Source organism: Heptranchias perlo, chromosome 33 (genome assembly GCF_035084215.1).
Source record: "Heptranchias perlo isolate sHepPer1 chromosome 33, sHepPer1.hap1, whole genome shotgun sequence".
Lineage (NCBI taxonomy): Eukaryota > Metazoa > Chordata > Chondrichthyes > Hexanchiformes > Hexanchidae > Heptranchias > Heptranchias perlo.
The window spans coordinates 7,148,149-7,161,317 of NC_090357.1; the positions used below are offsets into that span (position 1 = coordinate 7,148,149).

At 44.3% G+C, this 13,169-nt stretch overlaps 1 protein-coding gene across 1 annotated transcript in view; it reads left to right on the forward strand.

Moving 5' to 3' along the window:
• Nucleotides 1-13,169, forward strand: part of dscaml1 (Down syndrome cell adhesion molecule like 1) — a 412,483-nt gene that overhangs the window by 344,726 nt on the left and 54,588 nt on the right. The window contains exon 20 of the mRNA XM_067970940.1: nucleotides 9,347-9,486. Within this exon, the coding sequence (XP_067827041.1) occupies nucleotides 9,347-9,486 (140 nt within the window). The remainder of the gene's footprint in view (nucleotides 1-9,346; nucleotides 9,487-13,169) is intronic.

Genomic DNA, 13,169 nt, shown 5'->3' on the forward strand with positions numbered 1-13,169 from the left:
TTTCCAATTCAAACGAGAGTCCAAAGTGTCTCCGGGTAATTATTATATATTTAAGCAACTCTGGAATACAGATGACTCTTGTCATATTTTGTTTTCAGACACATTTAATACTATAATCCTTTTGCGGAAATAAATGCATATTAATGAATGAACTGGGGTTTGCAGGCTTCCCATTGGCCTTTAAGTACTAAATCAGTGGTGCAGTTATGTCCCCCTCAGGGCTTTTGCTATCTTGGTTGGCTATTATTGTGCATCTGGATTGGGGCAGCTGCCTCTAGCAAAACCCTTTGCACTTAGTACATTCTCAGCAGACTGCTGTACAGGAGAGAGATGATAATGCCCATAGCAGGCTCGAGAGTGTAACAGACTCCAACTTATCGTACAATAAAATCGGTAGATCCCTCCACAGCAGCACCTTACATTTATATCAAGCTTTTAACACAAGAAAACGTCCCAAAGCACTTCACAGAGGTGAAATCAGACACTCAGAAGTGGTGAGAGTAAACTTAAAGGGTGACCAAAGGCAAGATCAAAGAGGTTTTTGCTGAGGTTTTTAATCCAGGCAGGCACTTCAGTCCAATACTGAGGGAGTGTTGCACTGTCGGAGGTGAGATGTTAAACCGAGGTCCTGTCTGCCCTCTCAGGTGGACGTAAAATATCCCATGGCACTATTCAAAGAAGCACAAGGGAGTTCTCTCGGTGTCCTGGCCAACATTCATCCCTCAATGATACAAAGATGGGAGGGAAAGTAGAGAGTGAGGAGGACATAAAAAACCTACAAGGGGATATAGACAGGCTGGGTGAGTGGGCGGAGATTTGGCAGATGCAATATAATATTGGAAAATGTGAGGAAAAATCAGAGAGCAAGTTATTATCTTAATGGCGAGAGACTGGAAAGTACTGCAGTACAAAGGGATCTGGGGGTCCTAGTGCAAGAAAATCAAAAAGTTAGTATGCAGGTGCAGCAGGTGATCAAGAAGGCCAACGGAATGTTGGCTTTTATTGCTAGGGGGATAGAATATAAAAACAGGGAGGTATTGCTGCAGTTATATAAGGTATTGGTGAGACCGCACCTGGAATACTGCATCCAGTTTTGGTGTCCACACTTAAGAAAATACATACTTGCTCTCGAGGCAGTACAAAGAAGGTTCACTCGGCTAATCCCGGGGATGAGGGGGTGGACATATGAGGAGAGGTTGAGTAGATTGGGACTCTACTCATTGGAGTTCAGAAGAATGAGAGGCGATCTTATTGAAACATATAAGATTGTGAAGGGGCTTGATCGGGTGGATGCGGTAAGGATGTTCCCAAAGATGGGTGACACTAGAACTAGGGGGCATAATCTTAGAATAAGGGGCTGCTCTTTCAAAACTGAGATGAGGAGAAACTTCTTCACTCAGAGGGTATTAGGTCTGTGGAATTTGCTGCCCCAGGAAGCTGTGGAAGCTACATCATTAGATAAATTTAAAACAGAAATCGACAGTTTCCTAGAAGTAAAGGGAATTAGGGGTTATGGGGAGCGGGCAGGAAATTGGACATGAAGTTGAGTTCGGATCGGTCAAGGCCCTGTGGGTGGCGGAGAGGGCCCAGGGGCTGTGTGGCCGGGTCCTGCTCCTACTTCTTGTGTTCTTTAGATTTGTGGTTGGGATCAGATCAGCCATGATCTTATTGAATGGCAGAGCAGGCTCGAGGGGCCGATTGGCCTACTCCTGCTCCTATTTCTTATGTTCTTATCTGCACCTAAAACAGATTGGTCATTTATTTCATTGCTGTTTGTGGGATCTTGCTGTGCGCAAATTGCTACTGCGTTACCTACATTACAACCATGACTACACTTCAGAAGTTCTTCATTGGCTGTAAAGCGCTTTGGGGCTTCCTGAAGTCGTGAGAAGCTTGATATAAATGCAAGTTCTTTCTGTTCTTTTCTTTAAAAGCAGAGAAAAGTGGTAGCAAGGAGGGATTTAGGCAGCGTGTTTCAGAGTGTAGGGCTAAGACAACTGTAGCCCTGCCTCCAAAAGTGGAGTGCAGAGAGATGGGGAGAGCAATGCAACGCACATCCTGCTAGGAAAAGCAGGGATCACGCTCGCACAAAGGAGGTTGCAGAGGTAGGGAGGGGCGAGGCTGTGGAGGGGCTTGTAAATTTGGACGTGGATTTTGAATTCAATATAAGGGGGATGGGGAGCCAATGGGGATCAGCGAGGACAAGGGTGGAGAGTGGCATGGGACTTTGTCCAAGATAAGACATGGTCAGGAGTGTTTTGGACGAGTTGTAGTTTATTGAGTATGGAACTCGTTAGGCCAGCGGGGAGAGATGAGTTGAGGCCGGAGGTGACAAAGGTGTGGATCAGGGCTCTGCAAAACAAAATGGTTTAATTGGGGGTGGGGAAATCAGTCATTATTGTCCAACTTAAAATACTATTAGGGTTCATGGGAGAACATATTGATGCCAGTTCTGTCCCTCATTCTCCACTCCTCTCCTGCTTATGCTGGGGTACAGCTCTAACGGGCACCAGCATCTATCTAGTACAGCACCCCATGGGCCTTTCATCATGTGTGCATCCACACAGTGAGTGTTAGCAAGCTATTCTACCATGGAAGGAACCTGATTGCGTGTTTACCTGATACCAGCTTCTGGATATTGCCATCATTGCCATTGGGTGTACAGCTGGATTTTAATGATTCGCAACCCCTCAGATAATGAAGCAGTCCGTGCCCGCATGCAGCAAGACCTGGACAACATCCAGGCTTGGGCTCATAAGTGGCAAGTAACATTAGCGCCAGACAAGTGCCAGGCAATGACCATCTCCAACAAGAAAGAGTCTCACCACCTCCCCATGACATTCAACGGCATTACCATCTCCGAAACCCCCCACCATCAACATCCTGGAGGTCATCATTGACCAGAAACTTAACTGGACCAGTCATATAAATACTGTGGCTACAAGAGCAGGTCAGAAGCTGGGTATTCTGCGGTGAGTGACTCATCTCCTAACTCCCCAAAGCCTTTCCACCATCTACAAGGCACAAGTCAGGAGTGTGATGGAATACTCTCCACTTGCCTGGATGAGTGCAGCTCCAATAACACTCAAGAAGCTCAACACCATCCAGGACAAAGTAGCCTGCTTGATTTGCACCCCATCCACCACCCTAAACATTCACTCCCTCCACCACCGGCGCACTGTGGCCGCAGTGTGTACCATCCACAGGATGCACTACAGCAACTCGCCAAGGCTTCTTTGACAGCACCTCCCAAACCCAGGACTTCTACCACCTAGAAGGACAAGAGCAGCAGATACATGGGAACAACACCACCTGCACGTTCCCCTCCAAGTCACACACCATCCCGACTTGGAAATATATCGCTGTTCCTTCATCGTTGCTGGGTCAAAATCCTAGAACTCCCTTCCTAACAGCACTGTGGGAGAACCGTCACCACACGGACTGCAGCGGTTCAAGAAGGCGGCTCACCACCACCTTCTCAAGGGCAATTAGGGATGGGCAATAAATGCCGGCCTCGCCAGCGACGCCCACATCCCATGAACGAATAAATCAAAAAAACAAGTTCTTAAGACATATCAGTACTGCAGGTCTCAGGGTTCAACCAGCAGAGTCCCTACGAGGGCATCACTGTTAATAATGGAAATAACCTCTAATTGTTCGATACATGTGACTTATGGCGGTTTCTACGTCACCGGATGGCCTTGGGTTTTCATCAAGTTTGGACTAAGAGTTGATTCTTGGGCTCGCCCGATGGCCTAGTAGGTAAAGGTAGCATTCGTCATCGAATCTCGCTCCGTGCTGATCTCGGCTGGAGCTAAAATTGGACAGGGAAGGGGAAATATCAACCAGCTTTCCAACTCCTGATCGCTATCCAGTGCCCCCTACCAGACGGCTCATGCGTACAAATCAGGTCTGACTGTGATGCCCGTACACATGAAGAATGGCCACTTTCATGAGGTTTCAGGGGGCATCAGGTGCTCATGGAGCCACAGTATGAGTTTGTCGGTTCTTCAGGAGAGAAGGACAGAAAAAATTAGCCCATTTATAAAAAAAAAACTACTTTTCCTGCTTTTGCATCCTTTCTGATGATGCTTAATGATAGAGAACTCAAACACCTATCAACTGAATGCAGGCCATGAACACAGTTAAAGAAGAGCTCGTTAATATGAAAATTATGGCCATTAGTCAGGGGTAGAGCACACATAAACCGCCACATAATTGTTATTAAAAAAAATGGCCACTGCCAATAATTTGAGTCACATCTCCTAGCAGCCATAATGCAGGCCCAATTATTCAGTAATTTATCGTTTGAATATTTCACATAAAATCTGTAGCTTGTGCTGAAAATAGAATAGCCTGAAGTTCGAAATCAAATAAGTGGTGCTGCATTTATGCAATTTTTATGAAGAAATAAGGGATTTGTGCCGAGGGCCTAAGGGGCATTTGTCACAGATTAATCTACGTACATAGGTTCTTATTTGAACCCTGCCATTCTAAACAGGTGCAGAGAATGTGGATTAACTTTGAACATGGATTAAATTGTGATGATGTAGCCCCTGGCAGTCTTAAATATTAGAATGTATCTTTATCGGTCCAATCGTAATGCTTTCACATTAAGGATATAATGCTGAAAAATGGAGGCTTAAGCTCTTGGCTGCCTGTAATGTCTCTCTTTTTCTACCCCCCACCCCCCCCACTGCTGCCCCCAGCCTCCTCCCCCCATCAAGAAACATTGCTTAATACCTGTAAGCTTCTCAGAATTCAATATCCAACGAAACTGCGATGTGGTAGGATTTGGGCGGCCTAACTGGAAATGATGGTCACTGCTGTCTCGTCATCTGTCATTTTCATATTAATTATCAGATCACTTAAAGAAACAATGGCCCGTTTCTTCCTCTTCTACCAACCCCCCCCACCCTTAATCTTTCTTGAGCTGTCTGGTTCATACTTCTGAACATAATAACCTGAGAGTAAGAATTGGCCAAATCTGATTAAAATGCTCATCCAGTCTATTACACTGTCAGCTCTCTTTTTCTTTAATAGGGTCGTCAACTCTATAAAGTCCTCACTGGATTTTTAATGAAAAAATGGTGCAGTTCTTAAAGGGGAATGGAAGTGTTATTTCCCTCTTCGCTCCTTCCCCACAAAAAGGAAATTCTTGTTTTCCATTGGGAACAGGTTAAGCTTTCTCAACCACTCTGGAACCGTAAAGGTTCCTGAAGTGGACACAGAAGTGACCTTTCGCCCATAGATATAGTTTCCATTTTAATTTTTTCAGCATTACTTCAGTAAAGATGAAGACAGTTGTCAGATCGAGGGAGACGAGAGTTTGCATTGTGAGGGTGAACGGCGAGTTAGCAGATAGAATCATAGAAAGGTTACAGCACGGAAGGAGGCCATTTGGCCCAACGAGTCCGTGCTGGCTCTATGCAAGAGCAATCCAGCTAGTCCCACTCCCCCACCCTTTCCCCATAGCCCTGCAATTTTTTTCCTTTCAAGGACTTATCCAGTTTCATTTTGAAGGCCATGATTGAATCTGCCTCCACCGCCCCCTCGGGCAGTGCATTCCACATCCTAACCACTCGCTGTGTAAAAAAAGTTTTTCCTCATGTCACCTTTGGTTCTTTTGCCAATCACCTTACATCTGTGTCCTTTGGTTCTTGACCCTTCTGCCAATGGGAACAATTTCTCTCTATCTACTCTATCTAGACCCTTCATGATGTGGAGATGCTGGTGATGGACTGGGGTGGACAAATGTAAGGAATCTTACAACACCAGGTTATAGTCCAACAGTTTTATTTGAAAATCACAAGCTTTCGGAGCTTACCTCCTTCGTCAGGTGAGTGAGTGAAGGGTTTAGAACCCTTCACTCACTCACCTGACGAAGGAGGTAAGCTCGGAAAGCTTGTGATTTTCAAATAAAACTGTTGGACTATAACCTGGTGTTGTAAGATTCCTTACATAGACCCTTCATGATTTTGAACACCTCTATCAAATGTCCTCGCAACCATCTCTGCTCCAAGGAGAACAACTCCAGCTTCTCCGGTCTATCCACGTAACTAAAGTCGCTCATCCCTGGAATCATTCTAGTAAACGCCGATGAAAAATTGGTGCAATTCTTAAAGGGAATGGAAGAGTCATTACCTCTTTGCTCCTTCCCACAACTAGACTAGATGTCGACACTTTCAGATCCCAAGTTAGCCCAATTTCAGTTCAGTTCTACTCACTAGGCCCAAAAGTAACCAAAGTGTCACGTAAAGCTTGTTTTCTCCCTCTGCAGATGCAGGATTCACATCAGTTCTATTCACACCTGTTCTATTCCCAACCCATCTAACTGAAAGCCGATGGTAATGAGGAAGAGTAGCACATGCATTAAAGTTGGGAAGCCCAAGATAAACTTGGGATAACTCGTGGTGGGATTTGTGCAGGAAAGGTAACAGCCAAGTGGCACGAGGGCTGCAATTTCTGTCATGAGATGTCAGTAAGCTTTGCACTGAACATATTCCAAACTACGGGCATCGTTTTCTATGTCTGCTTCAAAATCATTCCCATTGCGTCAATTTCCAAGTTATTTAAATAACGGAAGTAAGAAAGAACTTTCATTTTTATACATGCCTTTCATGACCTCAGGATATCCCAAAGCGCTTTACAGCCAATGAAGTACTTTGAAGTACTGTTGTAATGTAGAAAATAATGGAAAATAAATAGGTTCAAACACAGGTCTCTGGGGCACTCCACTGTCCACTAAGGGTTTGATTGAAACTTCCCAAACATATATTGTATAGAACTTGTTACAGGAACTCATTACAGTCAAGAAGCTACAGAAAGTTTCACCCCATCAGCCTGGGCTGGATTTGAACCCAGGTCCAAGAGATGAACGACCAGTGTCTAACCCACTGTTTCTACAGCACCAGCCATTGCCTCTTGATTCCACTTTTTCTTTTCCTGAAAAGTGACAGTCAACATGTTGATCGTCTTCTTTGGGGGGGAGGGGAACCTATAAGTTCCTCCAAAGCAGCAACGTTATAAAAAATGGTATCCCATAGCCAACAGCAAGTTAACCTCCTGTGAGTGACAAGTGAATTGTTGTTTGATGTACATTGAAGGCTACGGTAGCATAGTGGTTATGTTACTGGACTAGTAATCCGGAGTCATGAGTTCAAATCCCTCCACGGCAGCTGGGGAATTTAAATTCAATTAAATAAAATCTGGAATTAAAAAAAACTAGTATTAGTAACGGTGGCCACGAAACCACCGGATTGTTGTAAAAATCCATCTGGTTCACTAATGCCCTTTAGGGAAGGAAACCTGCCATCCTTACCCGGTCTGGCCTATATGTGACTCTAGACTCACAACAATGGTTGATTCTTAATGGCCCAGCAAGCCAGTTAAGAAGGCGGCTCATCACCACCTTCTCAAGGGCAATTAGGGATGGGCAATAAATGCTGGCCTTGCCAGCGACGCCCACATCCCATGAACGAATAAAACAAAAAGAACAACATATAGACAAGGCTATATCCTGAGGCAATTTATGCCATTTCGCAACTTGTTTATAAGCAATGTTTACCATTTTTTTCCAAAGATGCTGCCCCTTTAAAAATGGCACAAATACTCTTGAAGTGCATTCTCCTTCTCGCAGACTCATATAATACTGTCTTATTTACTCTGGAGATTGTAAGAGCAGAATAACATTGCAGTGCTGACATCAAGGAGAGAATGATTTGTACCCAATTTGAAAGACGTCTCATGTCCTCGTCCTCTTGGAAGGGTCTAGAATGTTCTGAGCTCCTCCAGCTGTCTAGAGGTTCCAGTTTTGCTGACGACAGCAGGTATAAAGAGGAGGCATGATGGCACATTTGGGTATTCCGAAGATAAGCTGGCTGTGTGAGTCTGAGGATTGCCAGCCATTAAAAGCCAATAAATGTTTCTAAATATATATGACAGGAAAGAATTTAACGGAGATGGACTCTGCTCTTTCTCAACAGATGAATTGTTAACTCTTAAAGCAGCAGTCAAGGTATTTGTTTTGCTGATTAAACAGAGTTCCTGTCTATTCAATAGGTTAAAGGTTACTCACGACTCCTCTTTATTCATTTTGGATCAGGTTCTTCACTATGTAACTATATGAAGTTCATGTTTATTGAACAGGATGAGGGTTCGTCACTGTATAACTATACAGAGTTGCTGTTATTCCACGGGCACCCAAATCACTATAGCCTTTAGTGGTGATTTGTACCATCACCAGGTACAAAAGGTGATCGAGAAAGGCTAATGGAACATTGGCCTTTATCTCAAGGGGGCTTGAATACAAAGGGGAGGAAGTGATGTTTCAGTAATACAGAGCCTTGGTCAGACCCCATCTGCAGTACTGTGTTCAGTTCTGGGCTCCACGCCTCAGGATGGATATATTGGCCTTGGAGGGGGCACAGTGCAGATTCACCAGAATTATGGCAGGGCTTAAAGGGTTAAATTATGAGGCCAGGTTGAATGAACTTGGCTTATATTCCCTTGAGTTTGGAAGGTTGAGAGGTGATTTAGTCAAAGTGTTTAAAATGATAAGGGGATTTGGCAGGGTGGATACAGAGAAGCTATTTCCTTCGGTGAGAGAATCCAGAACAAGAGGGCATGACCTTAAAATTAGAGCTTGGCCATTCTGAAGTGAAATCAGGAAGCACTTTTTCACACAAAGGTTACTGGAAATCTGGAACTCTCTCCCCCAAAAGGCTATGGGTGCTGAGTCAAGTGAAATTTTCAAAACCGAGATTGACATTTTTATTAGGTAAGGATATCATGGGATATGGAGCAGTCAGGTAAATGGAGCTGAGGTACAGATCAGCTGTGATCTAATTGAATGGCGGAACAGGCTCGAGGGGCTGAAGGGCCTACTGCTGCTCCTATGTAAAGATAATTCGCCATGTAACTACACAGAGTTCCTGTTTATTCAGCAGGTTAATGGTTTTTTACATATACAAGGACAGTCATTGTTCTGTAATATATTTTAAAATGCTTTGTTTTTCCTTGCCCTCTGTAACAATACATCCTGTTTGCCCTTGTCTGTAGATATTATAATATATGCTGTACTTTGGGAGATATTCACTATATTTTCTTTCAGATTTCTACATAATGAAATGCCTGTTTCGGCCTCTGTGAAAACAAATAATCAGTAAGAACTTTGGCGAATATGCTTTTCAATTTGCTTTGGACATTACATGAAACACTTTGGTTTTGAAAAGACAGACTTTTGTGGCACATGCTGTTTTGTGTTCCAGGAACTAATAAGGAGTTTGACTAAAAGTTATTAAAGCTGCTTTTGCTTACTTCATGCTATGTCTGTTCTTTGTTTCAGTCCCAGGACCTCCTGCAGGAATCAAAGCCGTCCCCTCTTCAGCCAGCAGCGTGGTGGTGTCCTGGCTCCCCCCTACTAAACCGAATGGAATCATCCGCAAATACACCATCTTTTGTTCGAGCCCCGGGTCTGGGCAGCCAGTAAGTAGGCGGGAGAGAAAAACCCCGGTAACATTAAATAATCAGCAGTGTGCCCCTGAGGACACCAGGAAATTAAAAATCATTTAACCGTCCAGTCGAACTTTGTTCTGATAAACTCTGTTATTGCAGATCAAATGTTTACTGGGAAACTTTTAATTCTCCGTAGAACTCGAGTCTGTCTTTCCTTCCTTCGTGTCTCTTACAAGTCCAGCCCTTATCATTGAAAGTTCCTCCCTTAATTCATCTACAACAATCGACATTCTCTATTTCATTATCTCCCCTCATCTTAAATGTAGTTCACACATTTTCACCAAGCTCAGGGTCTTCATACATGCCAAAGACTTCTTTTCTCCTCAACAGCTCTTCATCCCCTATAAGGCCCAAGACAGTACAAGACTTGCGTAGTGCGATCATCCCTAGGGAGGCTCTTCAGCATATCCCTCACACTTCTGGGTGGGATGCAAGAAGTAGCTTGTCTGAAGGCTCTCTCTTACCTTTAGCCCCCAACCTCTCTCTTGTTTATATTTTGCGGGTGCCATAATGAGCATTGTTCCTCTCTACTTTTCTTTCCCGTCCCTGCCAAGCTGCAAAAGTGCCATCCTACATGTCCTTCCTCCTCCCTACGTTCCCGGTATGTTGCAATGAAGACTCTTCAACTAGTTTCCTACTTCAATTCATTCTTTCCTAGGACCTGAAAACTGTGTAACTCCTGCCTTCCTCAGTCTTCCCTTTCTCCCCCAATCTACAGGCTTTTAAAAACCAAAGCTTGGTGTCAGCTTAACATTACTTCTTCATCTTTGCTGCTGTTTTCAATCTTGGTGGTGTCCTGTACTGTGGGTCTTCACTGTTCATCTAATCTTCATCAGTGAGTGACTAACCTTACAACAAGCCGTTTGTTACTGGGTCAGTTTGGGCATTGTCTGTGGCCATTTTACTTTGTCCATGAAGAAAATGTCTAAGTCTGCAAAGCAAATCCCAGGAAAATCGGAAATATGCAGCAAAAAAATATTCCACAGTAAAACTTCAGAAGGATTTAGAGTAAATTTGAAATTGGATAGTTAAATTGTTAAACGCTCCTTATTATGCTGTAGTATATTCTGATGCCAGCAATGATGTGGTCATTATCGGGGAGAGCGCTTTGTAATGCAGATATTTTGCTTTCCCCAGAAATGCTTCAGCAGGTAGGATAGTACAGCCATGCACTCATTTATAAATCACTAATCAATGCAGCTTCAACAATCCTCTGTTAACAGTGACTGACTGACTGTTTCCAGTCAGGGGTACGGTGCTGCAGGCAGAGGGTGGTGATGTTTAAAGGGGCACTGTCACTTGGCAAAGTGTCCTGCCATAGAAGTTTGCAGGTTGGCAAGCTGAGGTGTGCAGAATGAGGTTAAATGGGGACGTGGGAACCTCAATTGTGATATCCACTGATCACATGGCAGCAGATAGATTTCCACCCATTCGAGGCCAAGGTGTAGGGAATCTGGCCAATTACACCTGATTCTGTTTACATTTGGCCCAGGGAACAATATGGCGGTTTCTAGTGCAGCGAGCAGTTTGGAAAATTGAACCTCCTCCCCGGTGTGTGGAGTTACTTAGTACAACGTAATCTGTTACTGTTAGCAATGTAGCATCTTCAGTCCCGCAAGTGTGCCTTGACCTTCACAGCAAAGCAACCTAGTGCCCTATTCTCATGGCTTTTCCCAATGTCGGTACCACCATTGGCAGCTGTGCCTTCAGCTGCCTAGGCCCTAAGCACTGGAATTTCCTTCGCAAACCTCTTTGCCCCTCCACCTCTCTCTCCTCCTTTAAGATGGCCCTTAAAGTCTATCTCTTTGACCAAGCATTTGGTCACCTAGCCTAATGTTGCCTTCTTTGGCTCGGTGTCAATTTTTTGTCTGATAACGTTCCCGTGAAGCGCCTTGAAGCTGTCGGATTGTTGTGAAAACCCAACTGGTTCATTAATGTCCTTACCCGGCCTGGCCTATATGTAAATAAATGCAAGTTATTGCACTGTCATCGGTGTATAGGTGCAGCCTGGGGTGGCCATCCCTTCCCACGTCTCTGCTTTTCTTTACCCGCTAATGTTCATGCTACAAAAACGCAGTCCTCACAGAGTCAGTTGTGATTAGCATTTTCTTTATGGGAGTAAGGCAGGTCTGGACCATATGCTGATGCAGGAGCATCATGTGAGAGGGTGTGTTACAGCCATGGGGGGGTGTCTATTGAGCAAGCGCAGAAACCTCTTTATTCATCCTTGAGATGTGGGCATCGCTGGTAAGGCTGGCATTTATTGCCCATCACTAGTTGCCCTTATACTACTGAATGGATTGCTAGGCCGCTTCAGAGGGCAATTAAGAGTCAACCATGTTGGTGTGAGACTGGAGTCACGTATAGACTAGACCGGGTAAGGACGGCAGGTTTCCTTCCCTAAAGGACATCAATGAACCAGTTGGGTTTTTACGACAATCCAACAGATTCATGGTCACTTTTACTGACGCCAACTTTTTTATTTCCAGATCTTTTAAACTGAATTCAAATTCTCAAACTGCCACGGTGGGATTTGAACATCACGCTTTCTGGATTATTAATCCAGTAATATAATCACTACTATTACCAAAGTACAGAAAAATTCAGAAAAGTACAATAAAACTTATAAATGGTTTGGATTAATTTGACGTATAATGATAAAGCCTGCTTTTTCCTACCGCACGGGGAATTCTGATTAACTTTTATTGGTCAGAGTGTTTTTGAAATGCGAATATTTGGCTTCCTTAGAAATGTTGGAGCCAGCGTAAGAAGTGGGCCAGTTCCCTCCCTCCCCACCCCACCCCCATTTCTAAATGGTTGCTCACAGTCTCTGCTGCATTTTTATTGATGGCACCAGGGATCCGCCATGTGGCACAATGTAAAAAGGGGTGTTAAAGGGACACTGTTTACATGGGAAGGGGAGTGAGTACAGCAGCTTAGAAATGCTGGCAATAGGTGGAAAGTCAACAAACATCATCAGTAGTACGGACCGAATAATATAGAATCATAGAAGTTACAACATGGAAACAGGCCCTTCGGCCCAACATGTCCATGTCGCCCAGTTTATACCACTAAGCTAGTCCCAAATAGAATCATAGAAGTTTGTCCTGCTTTTTTTTTTAATCATTCTTTCTGAGCCATCTTCTTCCTCTCATTGTGTGCCCATTCCTCAGCCTGAAAGGGAGGATTGCTGAATCCCCTCCAGGCCATGGTCTATGTTCCTATCTTGCTGTCTGCCCGATCAGCTAGGTGTGATCCACCATTAATATCGGAAAGTGCCTGCCAGTCTGCTCAATGTTGGACCCGCCCTTTTGTCTTAGGCTCGCCAACTCTGGATGGACGTATTCCTGGAGGTTTTGTCACATGACCTCCCACCCCTGACAGCGCCCCCACCCCTCCACTCCCGCCATCGGTCGCCTGACACGTCCATCCTCACGGCGAACTGCCTTTCCATGGCCAATTGGAAAGCAAACAGACTCTTCATTACCCGATTGGATGATTCTTGACTGTCAGTCATACAGCCTTCCGCCCCCACCATCTCCAATATTGTTATGACTAATAAACTAAAGTTTTCAAAGAAAATGAAAAAAACCTCACAATTTCTTTTAATGCCCCTTTGATTTTTCTCCAGGATTGCTCAGAGCAGTATACTA